The sequence below is a fragment of the Oncorhynchus keta genome, chromosome 7, assembly GCF_023373465.1.
Source record: "Oncorhynchus keta strain PuntledgeMale-10-30-2019 chromosome 7, Oket_V2, whole genome shotgun sequence".
NCBI lineage: Eukaryota > Metazoa > Chordata > Actinopteri > Salmoniformes > Salmonidae > Oncorhynchus > Oncorhynchus keta.
Window position 1 is genome coordinate 45881770 of NC_068427.1, and position 15983 is coordinate 45897752.

At 48.0% G+C, this 15983-nt stretch overlaps 1 protein-coding gene across 15 annotated transcripts in view; it reads left to right on the forward strand.

The window, feature by feature from the left end:
* Positions 1-15983, forward strand: part of LOC118386403 (FERM, ARHGEF and pleckstrin domain-containing protein 1-like) — a 179514-nt gene that overhangs the window by 124017 nt on the left and 39514 nt on the right. For all 15 annotated transcript variants that reach the window (XM_052522987.1, XM_052522991.1, XM_052522983.1 and 12 more), the window contains exons 16-19: positions 7963-8096; positions 9055-9136; positions 9557-9794; positions 9985-10115. In XM_052522987.1, the coding sequence (XP_052378947.1) occupies positions 7963-8096; positions 9055-9136; positions 9557-9794; positions 9985-10115 (585 nt within the window). The remainder of the gene's footprint in view (positions 1-7962; positions 8097-9054; positions 9137-9556; positions 9795-9984; positions 10116-15983) is intronic.

The following is a 15983-nucleotide window of genomic DNA, read 5'->3' on the forward strand; positions in this document are numbered from 1 at the left end:
CCTCCTCTCCTGCAGTACCGTACTTCCCTCCTACAGTACCGTACCTCCTCTCCTACAGTACCGTACCTCCTGCAGTACCGTACCTCCTCTCCTGCAGTACCGTACTTCCCTCCTACAGTACCGTACCTCCTCTCCTACAGTACCGTACCTCCTGCAGTACCGTACCTCCTCTCCTGCAGTACCGTACCTCCTGCAGTACCGTACCTCCTCTCCTGCAGTACCGTACCTCCACCTCTCCTGCAGTACCGTACTTCCCTCCTACAGTACCGTACCTCCTCTCCTACAGTACCGTACCTCCTCCTCTCCTACAGTACCGTACCTCCCTCCTACAGTACCGTACCTCCTCCTCTCCTACAGTACCGTACCTCCTCCTCTCCTGCAGTACCGTACCTCCTCCTCTCCTGCAGTACCGTACCTCCTCTCCTGCAGTACCGTACCTCCTCTCCTGCAGTACCGTACCTCCTCCTCTCCTGCAGTACCGTACCTCCTCTCCTACAGTACCGTACCTCCTCCTCTCCTACAGTACCGTACCTCCTCCCCTCCTACAGTACCGTACCTCCTCTCCTGCAGTACCGTACTTCCCTCCTACAGTACCGTACCTCCTCCTCTCCTGCAGTACCGTACCTCCTCCTCTCCTGCAGTACCGTACCTCCTCAGTACCGTACCTCTCCTGCAGTACCGTACCTCCTCCTCTCCTGCAGTACCGTACCTCCTCCTCTCCTGCAGTACCTCCTCTCCTCCTCCTGCAGTACCGTACCTCCTCTCCTGCAGTACCGTACCTCCTCCTCTCCTGCAGTACCGTACCTCCTCTCCTGCAGTACCGTACCTCCTCTCCTGCAGTACCGTACCTCCTCCTCTCCTGCAGTACCGTACCTCCTCTCCTGCAGTACCGTACCTCCTCTCTTAGTCAAATCAAATCAAATCAAATTTATTTATATAGCCCTTCGTACATCAGCTGATATCTCAAAGTGCTGTACAGAAACCCAGCCTAAAACCCCAAACAGCAAACAATGCAGGTGTAAAAGCACGGTGGCTAGGAAAAACTCCCTAGAAAGGCCAAAACCTAGGAAGAAACCTAGAGAGGAACCGGGCTATGTGGGGTGGCCAGTCCTCTTCTGGCTGTGCCGGGTAGAGATTATAACAGAACATGACCAAGATGTTCAAATGTTCATAAATGACCAGCATGGTCAAATAATAATAAGGCAGAACAGTTGAAACTGGAGCAGCAGCACAGTCAGGTGGACTGGGGACAGCAAGGAGCCATCATGTCAGGTAGTCCTGGGGCACGGTCCTAGGGCTCAGGTCCTCCGAGAGAGAGAAAGAAAGAGAGAATTAGAGAGCATATGTGGGGTGGCCAGTCCTCTTCTGGCTGTGCCGGTGGAGATTATAACAGAACGTGGACAAGATGTTCAAATGTTCATAAATGACCAGCATGGTTGAATAATAGTAAGGCAGAACAGTTGAAACTGGAGCAGGAGCATGGCCAGGTGGACTGGGGACAGCAAGGAGTCCTCATGTCAGGTAGTCCTGGGACATGGTCCTCCCAGGCCAGTTGAAACTGGAGCAGCAGCATGGCCAGGTGGACTGGGGACAGCAAGGAGTCATCATGTCAGGTAGTCCTGGGGCATGGTCCTAGGGCTCAGGTCCTCCGAGAGAGAGAAAGAAAGAGAGAAGGAGAGAATTAGAGAACGCACACTTAGATTCACACAGGACACCGAATAGGACAGGAGAAGTACTCCAGATAAACAAACTGACCCTAGCCCCCTCACATATACTGCAGCATAAATACTGGAGGCTGAGACAGGAGGGGTCAGGAGACACTGTGGCCCCATCAGGACACCCCGGACAGGGCCTGCAGGAAGGATATAACCCCTCCCACTTTGCCAAAGCACAGCCCCCACACCACTAGAGGGATATCTTCAACCACCAACTTACCATCCTGAGACAAGTACCGTATAGCCCCAAAGATCTCTGACAAGGTACAACCCAAGGGGGCAACCCAGACAGGCCGACCACAGTGAATCAACCCACCCAGGTGACCTCTCCCAGGGACCACGTAGAGCCCCTCAAGCCAGTGACTCAGCCCCGTAACAGGGTTAGAGGCAGAGAATCCCAGTGGAAAGAGGGGAACCGGCCAGGCAGAGACAGCAAGGGCGGTTCTTGCTCCAGAGCCTTTCCGTTCACCTTCCCTCCTGGGCCAGACTACACTCAATCATATGACCCACTGAAGAGATGAGTCTTCAGTAAAGACTTAAAGGTTGAGACCGAGTTTGCGTCTCTGACATGGGTAGGCAGACCGTTCCATAAAAATGGAGCTCTATAGGAGAAAGCCCTGCCTCCAGCTGTTTGCTTAGAAATTCAGGGACAATTAGGAGGCCTGCGTCTTGTGACCGTAGCGTACGTGTAGGTATGTACGGCCGGACCAAATCAGAGAGGTAGGTAGGAGCAAGCCCATGTAATGCTTTGTAGGTTAGCAGTAAAACCTTGAAATCAGCCCTTGCTTTGACAGGAAGCCAGTGTCCTAGCACTGGAGTAATATGATCAAATTTTTTGGTTCTAGTCAGGATTCTAGCAGCCGTATTTAGCACTAACTGAAGTTTATTTAGTGCTTTATCCGGGTAGCCGGAAAATAGAGCATTGCAGTAGTCTAACCTAGAAGTGACAAAAGCATGGATTAATTTTTCTGCATCATTTTTGGACAGAAAGTTTCTGATTTTGCAATGTTACGTAGATGGAAAAAAAGCTGTCCTCGAAATGGTCTTGATATGTTCTTCAAAAGAGAAATCAGGGTCCAGAGTAACGCCGAGGTCCTTCACAGTTTTATTTGAGACGACTGTACAACCATTAAGATTAATTGTCAGATTCAACAGAAGATCTCTTTGTTTCTTGGGACCTAGAACAAGCATCTCTGTTTTGTCCGAGTTTAATAGTAGAAAGTTTGCAGCCATCCACTTCCTTATGTCTGAAACACATGCTTCTAGCGAGGGCAATTTTGGGGCTCACCATGTTTCATTGAAATGTACAGCTGTGTGTCATCCTGCATAGCAGTGAAAGTTTACATTATGTTTTCTGAATAACATCCCCAAGAGGTAAAATATATAGTGAAAACAATAGTGGTCCTAAAACAGAACCTTGAGGAACACCTAAATGTACAGTTGATTTGTCAGAGGACAAACCATTCACAGAGACAAACTGATATCTTTCCGACAGATAAGACCTAAACCAGGCCAGAACATGTCCTGTAGACCAATTTGGGTTTCCAATCTCTCCAAAAGAATGTGGTGATCGATGGTATCAAAAGCAGCACTAAGGTCTAGGAGCACGAGGACAGATGCAGAGCCTCGGTCCGATGCCATTAAAATGTCATTTACCACCTTCACAGTGCCGTCTCAGTGCTATGATGGGGTCTAAAACCAGACTGAAGCATTTCGTATACATTGTTTGTCTTCAGGAAGGCAGTGAGTTGCTGCGCAACAGCCTTCTCTAAAATCTTTGAGAGGAATGGAAGATTCGATATAGGCCGATAGTTTTTTATATTTTCTGGGTCAAGGTTTGGCTTTTTCAAGAGAGGCTTTATTACTGCCACTTTTAGTGAGTTTGGTACACATCCAGTGGATAGAGAGCCGTTTATTATGTTCAACATAGGAGGGCCAAGCACAGGAAGCAGCTCTTTCAGTAGTTTAGTTGGAATAGGGTCCAGTATACAGCTTGAAGGTTTAGAGGCCATGATTATTTTCATCATTGTGTCAAGAGATATAGTACTAAAACACTTGAGCGTCTCTCTTGATCCTAGGTCCTGGCAGAGTTGTGCAGACTCAGGACAACTGAGGTTTGGAGGAATACGCAGGTTTAAAGAGGAGTCCGTAATTTGCTTTCTAATAATCATAATCTTTTCCTCAAAGAAGTTCATGAATTTATCACTGCTAAAGTGAAAGTCATCCTCTCTTGGGGAATGCTGCTTTTTAGTTAGCTTTGCCACAGTATCAAAAAGGAATTTCCTGGATTGTTCTTATTTTCCTCAATTAAGTTAGAAAAATAGGACGATCGAGCAGCAGTAAGGGCTCTTCGGTACTGCAGTACCGTCCTTCCAAGCTAGTCGGAAGACTTCCAGTTTGGTGTGGCGCCATTTCCGTTCCAATTTTCTGAAGCTTGCTTCCAGAGCTCCGTATTTTCTGTGTACCAGGGAGCTAGTTTCTTATGAGACATTTTTTTTGTTTTTAGGGTGCAACTGCATCTAGGGTATTGCGCAGGTTAAATTGAGATCCTCAGTTAGGTGGTTAACGGATTTTTGTCCTCTGGCGTCCTTGGGTAGGCAGAGGGAGTCTGGAAGGGCATCAAGGAATCTTTGTGTTGTCTGTGAATTTATAGCACGACTTTTGATGTTCCTTGGTTGGGGTCTGAGCAGATTATTTGTTGCAATTGCAAACGTAATAAAATGATAGTGCACTACTTTAGGTCACACTTCATTACGATAGTCCAGATTGTCCATCTGTAGATGCTCCAGATGTTATACAGATGGACATACTATCAACAAACTATCTGTGACTGCTTGCTAAGGTAATGGTTATGTTTAGGTTTAGAATAAGATAAACCAGTACCGTACTTCCCTCCTACAGTACCAGATAAACCAAGCCCTCACCAGATAAACGAAGCCCTCACCAGATAAACCAAGCCCTCACCAGATAAACCAAGCCCTCACCAGATAAACCAAGCCCTCACCAGATAAACCAAGCCCTCACCAGATAAACCAAGCCCTCACCAGATAAACCAAGCCCTCACCAGATAAACCAAGCCCTCACCAGATAAACCAAGCCCTCACCAGATAAACCAAGCCCTCACCAGATAAACCAAGCCCTCACCAGATAAACCAAGCCCCCACCAGATAAACCAAGCCCTCACCAGATAAACCAAGCCCTCACCAGATAAACCAAGCCCTCACCAGATAAACCAAGCCCCCACCAGATAAACCAAGCCCTCACCAGATAAACCAAGCCCCCACCAGATAAACCAAGCCCCCACCAGATAAACCAAGCCCTCACCAGATAAACCAAGCCCTCACCAGATAAACCAAGGCCCCACCAGATAAACCAAGCCCCCACCAGATAAACCAAGCCCTCACCAGATAAACCAAGCCCCCACCAGATAAACCAAGCCCCCACCAGATAAACCAAGCCCTCACCAGATAAACCAAGCCCCCACCAGATAAACCAAGCCCCCACCAGATAAACCAAGCCCTCACCAGATAAACCAAGCCCCCACCAGATAAACCAAGCCCTCACCAGATAAACCAAGCCCCCACTCACCAGATAAACCAAGCCCTCACCAGATAAACCAAGCCCTCACCAGATAAACCAAGCCCCCACCAGATAAACCAAGCCCCCACCAGATAAACCAAGCCCCACCAGATAAACCAAGCCCACCAGATAAACCAAGCCTTCACCAGATAAACCAAGCCCACCAGATAAACCAAGCCTTCACCAGATAAACCAAGCCCCACCAGATAAACCAAGCCCCCACCAGATAAACCAAGCCCCCACCAGATAAACCAAGCCCCCACCAGATAAACCAAGCCCACCAGATAAACCAAGCCCCCACCAGATAAACCAAGCCCTCACCAGATAAACCAAGCCCTCACCAGATAAACCAAGCCCCCACCAGATAAACCAAGCCCCCACCAGATAAACCAAGCCCCCACCAGATAAACCAAGCCCCCACCAGATAAACCAAGCCCCCACCAGATAAACCAAGCCCCCACCAGATAAACCAAGCCCCCACCAGATAAACCAAGCCCTCACCAGATAAACCAAGCCCTCACCAGATAAACCAAGCCCTCACCAGATAAACCAAGCCCTCACCAGATAAACCAAGCCCCCACCAGATAAACCAAGCCCCCACCAGATAAACCAAGCCCCACCAGATAAACCAAGCCCCCACTAGATAAACCAAGCCCCACCAGATAAACCAAGCCCCACCAGATAAACCAAGCCCCACCAGATAAACCAAGCCCCACCAGATAAACCAAGCCCCCACCAGATAAACCAAGCCCCCACCAGATAAACCAAGCCCACCAGATAAACCAAGCCTTCACCAGATAAACCAAGCCCCACCAGATAAACCAAGCCCTCACCAGATAAACCAAGCCCCCACCAGATAAACCAAGCCCCCACCAGATAAACCAAGCCCCACCAGATAAACCAAGCCCCCACCAGATAAACCAAGCCCCACCAGATAAACCAAGCCCCCACCAGATAAACCAAGCCCTCACCAGATAAACCAAGCCCTCACCAGATAAACCAAGCCCCCACCAGATAAACCAAGCCCCCACCAGATAAACCAAGCCCCACCAGATAAACCAAGCCCCCACCAGATAAACCAAGCCCCACCAGATAAACCAAGCCCCACCAGATAAACCAAGCCCCCACCAGATAAACCAAGCCCCACCAGATAAACCAAGCCCCCACCAGATAAACCAAGCCCCCACCAGATAAACCAAGCCCTCACCAGATAAACCAAGCCCCCACCAGATAAACCAAGCCCCCACCAGATAAACCAAGCCCCCACCAGATAAACCAAGCCCCCACCAGATAAACCAAGCCCCCACCAGATAAACCAAGCCCCCACCAGATAAACCAAGCCCCACCAGATAAACCAAGCCCCACCAGATAAACCAAGCCCCACCAGATAAACCAAGCCCTCACCAGATAAACCAAGCCCTCACCAGATAAACCAAGCCCCCACCAGATAAACCAAGCCCCCACCAGATAAACCAAGCCCCACCAGATAAACCAAGCCCCCACCAGATAAACCAAGCCCCAGATAAACCAAGCCCCCACCAGATAAACCAAGCCCCACCAGATAAACCAAGCCCCACCAGATAAACCAAGCCCCACCAGATAAACCAGCCCCCATAAACCAAGCCCCACCAGATAAACCAAGCCCCACCAGATAAACCAAGCCCTCACCAGATAAACCAAGCCCCCACCAGATAAACCAAGCCCCCACCAGATAAACCAAGCCCGCACCAGATAAACCAAGCCCCCACCAGATAAACCAAGCCCCCACCAGATAAACCAAGCCCCCACCAGATAAACCAAGCCCCCACCAGATAAACCAAGCCCCCACCAGATAAACCAAGCCCTCACCAGATAAACCAAGCCCTCACCAGATAAACCAAGCCCTCACCAGATAAACCAAGCCCTCACCAGATAAACCAAGCCCTCACCAGATAAACCAAGCCCTCACCAGATAAACCAAGCCCTCACCAGATAAACCAAGCCCCCACCAGATAAACCAAGCCCACCAGATAAACCAAGCCCCACCAGATAAACCAAGGCCCCACCAGATAAACCAAGCCCTCACCAGATAAACCAAGCCCTCACCAGATAAACCAAGCCCTCACCAGATAAACCAAGCCCCCACCAGATAAACCAAGCCCCCACCAGATAAACCAAGCCCCCACCAGGTTATAGCTTCCCTAATCTGATCAGGGAGCCTGTTTATGTAATGTTCCCCTTGGGCCGTGTCAGGAATGATGGGACACTGATTCCTCCATTCATCTCCAGGTCGTTAAAGGATTTGGTGGAAGTCATGAGAGTAACGTGATTGTTGCTAAACCACATCACAGAGGTATTTTGGCAGAAGCACGTGCAGATTGTAATGCAGTCCAAGCTCCTAGTCCACCAGAACCCGCTGTTTTTCACCTCATCAGACTGCAAGTCCTCATTTAACTACTGGCAATTGACAACGTCACTATTTACACAATGAAGTGTGTGCACTGTGCTCTAATGCAGATCTGGATTTCTCTTTCTTTCTCTCTCTCTCTCTGTGTGTGTGTGTGTGTGTGTGTGTGTGTGTGTGTGTGTGTGTGTGTGTGTGTGTGTGTGTGTGTGTGTGTGTGTGTGTGTGTGTGTGTGTGTGTGTGTGTGTGTGTGTGTGTGTGTGTGCGCGTGCGTGTCATCCCAGTCTTTTCAGGACTCGGTGGGTAAAGACGAAGCAGTGCCGGACTCCCTGAAGAGCACCATCTTCACCAACTTTGCCCCTCTGTACAGGTTTCAGTCCGTCTTCCTCAGAGAGGTGGAGCAGAGACTGGCTCTATGGTGAGATGGCACGTCACAATCACCCACAATGATGTATGTATTTTGTAGTTCAGGCTATTTTCTCTCAAAATGTCACTCCCACTTAGCCTCGTTTTTTTGCGTTAAGACCCTCTTGGATTAAGAACACAGTTTGTAGTGTGGTTTGGTTTGGTTTGGGTTTTCATTGATCCTGGGTATTGACATTCATTCTGGGAAGCCTCATCACAGAGACACACACACCTCCTGTGGAGCTGGGGTTTCTATAGCAACAGACGCGCTGCATCAAGCCACTTCTTCTCCTCCTAGCCCCGTGGGTTATTCCACTGTCTGCTCCTCTAAATGATGTGGTCCCTACGTCAGAGCCCCGACTGGCAGACTGTCACGACTACAGACATCATACTGTCCAGCCTTATTACAAGACTAAACCACAGAGCAAGAGACAGAACTCCAAGGAAGAGATGTACGTGTGTTTTCACTCAAAACACGGCCGACATCTGGCGTGGCTGAGGCCCAAAGGCAAACGAGATGACCAACTACGGAGCACAGATACATTGCCATCTACTTTTCAAATGTGATGTACAGTTGGCTTATTTTAGCCCTCTCTTGATCTTAGATTAAAGAGCTGGTAGTGGGATGTGTGAGTGGACAGGGGTTGCACCTCAACGGAACGACATTCAGAACATCCTCTCTCGGTTTTGTATTAACCTCCCCATAATGTATTGGTTGATATTTTGAATGAAAGAGTATTGAGAACGATGTCAGTTCACATGGTGCTGAATCTAGTCGTCAACTGAAATTCATGCTCAAGAGCGACACCTGCTGGTGGTGTTCAGCAGTGCAGGTAAAGGTTAACCATTTCATTGGAATTCCCTTGCATAATTGTCTACATGAATATGAAATGTGACTTTAAGTGCTTAAAATACACACACACACTAGCACTAAACTGTTCCAAAGAAATAAACGTGCTGTTTTATTTTAGGGAAGGGTGCTCCAATGCCCACATCAAAGGAGACTACCAGCGCATCGGGGATGTCATGCTGAAGCACCTACAGGGACTGAAGGTGTGTGCACCTCTTTCACATTGTTATTGCACTTGTTATGTACTTCACTATGTATCTGCACCACTCCTCGAAGAACAAATATATGCTGCCTTGTGTAAAGTCTGCCTGTAGCCCTTCTCCAGGGGACTGCTCGCTCTGTGGCTGAACCATCGCTTCTCCTAGCCTGTCGTATGTGTGTGATATGGTCATGCAAATATGTTCGTTCTGCCGTACTTTATTCTATTCCCTCTTCTACTCTATTCTACTCTGCTCTACTCTACTCTACTCTATTCTACTCTATTCTACTCTGCTCTACTCTGCTCTATTCTACTCTATTCTACTCTACTCTGCTCTATTCTACTCTACTTTATTGTATTATACTATACTCTATTCTGCTCTCTTCTACTCTATTCTACTCTACTCTAATATATAATTTTCTAGCCACTGACAGCCCACCTCCAGAAGCACTCGGAGGCCCTGGTGGAGCTGGAGAAGGCATGCCGGGGTTCCCCGCGGCTGGAGGGGCTGGTCCGGGACTTTGAGCTGCAGAAGGTGTGCTACATCCCCCTCAATGTGTTCATCCTCCGGCCCCTGCACCGCCTCATGCATTACAAGCAGATCCTGGAGCGCCTCTGCAAACACTACCCGCCCGCACATGTGGACTTCAGGGACTGCAGAGGTAACTGTTACTGTTCTGTACACAGTCAGAACTATCAGACTGAAGCAGGCTATCTAGGACCTACTGGTGCAGTTGAGGGCCTCCTGGTGCAGTCGAGGGCCTACTGGTGCAGTTGAGGGCCTCCTGGTGCAGTTGAGGTCTATGACATCATAAATTACTGTTGTTTCTAATTGAATGGCCTCTCCTCTAGCTGCACTGGCAGACGTGTCAGAGGTGGTGTCCCAGCTCCATGGAAGCATGATGAAGATGGAGAACTTCCAGAAGCTGCTGGAGCTTATGAAGGATTTGATTGGCATCGACAATCTAGTCACTCCAGGGCGGGTGAGTTCAAGGAGAGACCGGACTCCATCCCAAATGGGAGCCTATTCCCTATATAGTGCACTACTTTTGACCTGGGCCCTATTCAAAAGTAATGCACTATGTAGGGAATATCAATATCAACCCATATCAACAGTTTGCAGAAGCTAGTTTGAAGCACTCCTTTTGTTTTGTCAGTTGTTTTATGTCTTTCTGAGTTGTTGTCTTTCTCTGAGACTTGACTTGGGATGTTGTGTTTGATTTGGGATGTTGTGTTTGATTTGGGATGTTGTGTTTGATTTTGTGATTGACTTGCAATGTTGTGATTTTGTGATTGACTCGGGATGTTGTGTTTGATTTGGGATGTTGTGATTTTATTTTATTTTAATTTAACCAGGCAAGTCAGTTAAGAACACATTCTTATTTTCATGTTGGATGTGTTTGATTTGGGATTTTGGGATTGATTTGAGATGTTGTGTTTGACTTGGGATGTTGTGTTTGAACTTGGGATATTGGCTTAACTGCCTGTTCAGGGATATTGTGATTGACTTGGGATTTGTGTTTGACAGCTGTGTTTGGGGATTTGAACTCACATTGACTCACATACCTGATTGACTTGGGATGTTGTTTGACTTGGGATGTTGTGTTTGACTTGGGATGTTGTGTTTGACTTGGGATATTGTGATTGACTTGGGATGTTTGTTTGACTTGGGATGTTGTGATTGACTTGGGATGTTGTGTTTGACTTGGGATGTTGTGTTTGACTTGGGATGTTGGTTTGACTTGGGATGTTGTGTTTGACTTGGGATGTTGTGTTTGACTTGGGATGTTGTGATTGACTTGGGATGTTTGTGATTGATGTAGGATGTTGTGATTGACTTGGGATGTTGTGTTTGACTTGGGATGTTGTGTTTGACTTGGGTTTTTGTGATTGATGTAGGATATTGTGATTGACTTGGGATGTTGTGTTTGACTGGGGATGTTGTTTGACTTGGGATGTTGTGTTTGACTTGGGATGTTGTGTTTGACTTGGGATGTTGTGTTTGACTTGGGATATTGTGATTGACTTGGGTGTTTGTGATTGATGTAGGATGTTGTGATTGACTTGGGATGTTGTGTTTGACTTGGGATGTTGTGTTTGACATGGGATGAATGGTTTGACTTGGGATGGTGTGATTGACTTGGGATGTTGTGTTTGACTTGGGATATTGTGATTGACTTGGGTTTTGTGATTGATGTAGGATGTTGTGATTGACTTGGGATGTTGTGTTTGACTTGGGATGTTGTGTTTGACTTGGGATGTTGTGATTGACTTGGGATTTTGTGATTGACTTGCGATGTTGTGTTTGATTTGGGATTTTGTGATTGACTTGCGATGTTGTGATTGACTTGGGATGTTGTGATTGACTCGGGATGTTGTGTTTGATTTGGGATGTTGTGTTTGACTTGGGATGTTGTGATTGACTTGGGATGTTGTGATTGATTTGGGTGTTTGTGATTGATGTTGGATGTTGTGTTTGATTTGGGATTTTGTGATTGACTTGGGATGTTGTGTTTGACTTGGGATGTTGTGTTTGACTTGGGATGTTGTGTTTGACTTGGGATGTTGTGTTTGACTTGGGATGTTGTGTTTGACTTGGGATGTTGTGTTTGATTTGGGATGTTGTGTTTGACTTGCGATGTTGTGATTGACTTGGGATGTTGTGATTGACTTGGGATGTTGTGATTGACTTGGGTGTTTGTGATTGATGTTGGATGTTGTGTTTGATTTGGGATTTTGGGATTGATTTGAGATGTTGTGTTTGACTTGGGATGTTGTGTTTGACTTGGGATGCTGTGTTTGACTTGGGATCCTGTGATTGACTTGGGTTTTTGTGATTGATGTAGGATATTGTGATTGTCTTGGGATGTTGTGTTTGACTGGGGATGTTGTTTGACTTGGGATGTTGTGTTTGACTTGGGATGTTGTGTTTGACTTGGGATGCTGTGTTTGACTTGGGATATTGTGATTGACTTGGGTGTTTGTGATTGATGTAGGATATTGTGATTGACTTGGGATGTTGTGTTTGACTTGGGATGTTGTGTTTGACTTGGGATGTTGTGATTGACTTGGGTTTTTGTGATTGATGTAGGATATTGTGATTGTCTTGGGATGTTGTGTTTGACTGGGGATGTTGTTTGACTTGGGATGTTGTGTTTGACTTGGGATGTTGTGTTTGACATGGGATGTTGTGTTTGACATGGGATGAATGGTTTGACTTGGGATGGTGTGATTGACTTGGGATGTTGTGATTGACTTGGGATGTTGTGATTGACTTGGGATGTTGTGTTTGTCTTGGGATGTTGTGTTTGACATGGGATGTTGTGTTTGACATGGGATGAATGGTTTGACTTGGGATGGTGTGATTGACTTGGGATGTTGTGATTGACTTGGGATGTTGTGATTGACTTGGGATGTTGTGTTTGACTTGGGATGTTGTGTTTGACTTGGGATATTGTGATTGACTTGGGTTTTTGTGATTGATGTAGGATGTTGTGATTGACTTGGGATGTTGTGTTTGACTTGGGATGTTGTGATTGACTTGGGTGTTTGTGATTGATGTAGGATGTTGTGATTGACTTGGGATATTGTGATTGACTCGGGGTGTTGTGTTTGATTTGGGATGTTGTGTTTGACTTGGGATGTTGTGTTTGACTTGGGATTTTGTGATTGAATTGCGATGTTGTGTTTGATTTGGGATTTTGTGTTTGACTTGGATGTTGTGTTGACTTGGGATGTTGTGTTTGACTTGGGATATTGTGATTGATTTGGGATGTTTGTGATTGATGTTGTGTTTGATTTGGGATGTTGTGTTTGACCTGGGATGTTGTGTTTGACATGGGATGAATGGTTTGTGATTGATGGGATGTTGTGATTGACTTGGGATGTTGTGTTTGACTTGGGATGTTGTGTTTGACTTGGGATGTTGTGATTGACTTGGGATGTTGTGTTTGACTTGGGATGTTGTGATTGACTTGGGTTTTTGTGATTGATGTAGGATGTTGTGATTGACCTGGGATGTTGTGTTTGACATGGGATTGAATGTTGTTTGACTTGGGATGGTGTTGATGATTGACTTGGGATGTTGTGTGATTGACTTGGGATGTTGTGTTTGACTTGGGATGTTGTGATTGACTTGGGTTTTTGTGATTGATGTAGGATGTTGTGATTGACTTGGGATGTTGTGTTTGACTTGCATTTACATTTACATTTAAGTCATTTAGCAGACGCTCTTATCCAGAGCGACTTACAAATTGGTGCATTCACCTTATGACATCCAGTGGAACAGCCACTTTACAATAGTGCATCTAAATCTTTTAGGGGGGTGAAAAGGATTACTTATCCTATCCTAGGTATTCCTTAAAGAGGTGGGGTTTCAGGTGTCTCCGGAAGGTGGTGATTGACTCCGCTGTCCTGGCGTCGTGAGGGAGTTTGTTCCACCATTGGGGGCCAGAGCAGCGAACAGTTTTGACTGGGCTGAGCGGGACCTGTACTTCCTCAGTGGTAGGGAGGCGAGCAGGCCAGAGGTGGATGAACGCAGTGCCCTTGTTTGGGTGTAGGGCCTGATCAGAGCCTGGAGGTACTGAGGTGCCGTTCCCCTCACAGCTCCGTAGGCAAGCACCATGGTCTTGTAGCGGATGCGAGCTTCAACTGGAAGCCAGTGGAGAGAGCGGAGGAGCGGGGTGACGTGAGAGAACTTGGGAAGGTTGAACACCAGACGGGCTGCGGCGTTCTGGATGAGTTGTAGGGGTTTAATGGCACAGGCAGGGAGCCCAGCCAACAGCGAGTTGCAGTAATCCAGACGGGAGATGACAAGTGCCTGGATTAGGACCTGCACCGCTTCCTGTGTGAGGCAGGGTCGTACTCTGCGGATGTTGTAGAGCATGAACCTACAGGAACGGGCCACCGCGTTGATGTTAGTTGAGAACGACAGGGTGTTGTCCAGGATCACGCCAAGGTTCTTAGCGCTCTGGGAGGAGGACACAATGGAGTTGTCAACCGTGATGGCGAGATCATGGAACGGGCAGTCCTTCCCCGGGAGGAAGAGCAGCTCCGTCTTGCTTGAGGTGGTGATCCGTCATCCACCCTGATATGTCTGCCAGACATGCAGAGATGCGATTCGCCACCTGGTCATCAGAAGGGCGAAGGGAGAAGATTAATTGTGTGTCGTCTGCATAGCAATGATAGGAGAGACCATGTGAGGTTATGACAGAGCCAAGTGACTTGGTGTATAGCGAGAATAGGAGAGGGCCTAGAACAGAGCCCTGGGGGACACCAGTGGTGAGAGCGCGTGGTGAGGAGACAGATTCTCGCCACGCCACCTGGTAGGAGCGACCTGTCAGGTAGGACGCAATCCAAGCGTGGGCCGCGCCGAGAGATGCCCAACTCGGAGAGGGTGGAGAGGAGGATCTGATGGTTCACAGTATCGAAGGCAGCCGATAGGTCTAGAAGGATGAGAGCAGAGGAGAGAGAGTTAGCTTTAGCGGTGCGGAGCGCCTCCGTGATACAGAGAAGAGCAGTCTCAGTTGAATGACTAGTCTTGAAACCTGACTGATTTGGATCAAGAAGGTCATTCTGAGAGAGATAGCGGGAGAGCTGGCCAAGGACGGCACGTTCAAGAGTTTTGGAGAGAAAAGAAAGAAGGGATACTGGTCTGTAGTTGTTGACATCGGAGGGATCGAGTGTAGGTTTTTTCAGAAGGGGTGCAACTCTCGCTCTCTTGAAAACGGAAGGGACGTAGCCAGCGGTCAGGGATGAGTTGATGAGCGAGGTGAGGTAAGGGAGAAGGTCTCTGGAAATGGTCTGGAGAAGAGAGGGGGATGGGGTCAAGCGGGCAGGTTGTTGGGCGGCCGGCCGTCACAAGACGCGAGATTTCATCTGGAGAGAGAGGGGAGAAAGAGGTCAGAGCACAGGGTAGGGCAGTGTGAGCAGAACCAGCGGTGTCGTTTGACTTAGCAAACGAGGATCGGATGTCGTCGACCTTCTTTTCAAAATGGTTGACAAAGTCATCTGCAGAGAGGGAGGGGGGAGGAGGATTCAGGAGGGAGGAGAAGGTGGCAAAGAGCTTCCTAGGGTTAGAGGCAGATGCTTGGAATTTAGAGTGGTAGAAAGTGGCTTTAGCAGCAGAGACAGAGGAGGAAAATGTAGAGAGGAGGGAGTGAAAGGATGCCAGGTCCGCAGGGGAGGCGAGTTTTCCTCCATTTCCGCTCGGCTGCCCGGAGCCCTGTTCTGTGAGCTCGCAATGAGTCGTCGAGCCACGGAGCGGGAGGGGAGGACCGAGCCGGCCTGGAGGATAGGGGACATAGAGAGTCAAAGGATGCAGAAAGGGAGGAGAGGAGGGTTGAGGAGGCAGAATCAGGAGATAGGTTGGAGAAGGTTTGAGCAGAGGGAAGAGATGATAGGATGGAAGAGGAGAGAGTAGCGGGGGAGAGAGAGCGAAGGTTGGGACGCGATACCATCCGAGTAGGGGCAGTGTGGGAAGTGTTGGATGAGAGCGAGAGGGAAAAGGATACAAGGTAGTGGTCGGAGACTTGGAGGGGAGTTGCAATGGGGTTAGTGGAAGAACAGCATCTAGTAAAGATGAGGTCGAGCGTATTGCCTGCCTTGTGAGTAGGGGGGAGGGTGAGGTCAAAAGAGGAGAGGAGTGGAAAGAAGGAGGCAGAGAGGAATGAGTCAAGGTAGACGTGGGGAGGTTAAAGTCGCCCAGAACTGTGAGAGGTGAGCCGTCCTCAGGAAAGGAGCTTATCAAGGCATCAAGCTCATTGATGAACTCTCCGAGGAACCTGGAGGGCGATAAATGATAAGGATGTTAAGCTTGAAAGGGCTGGTAACTGTGACAGCATGGAATTCAA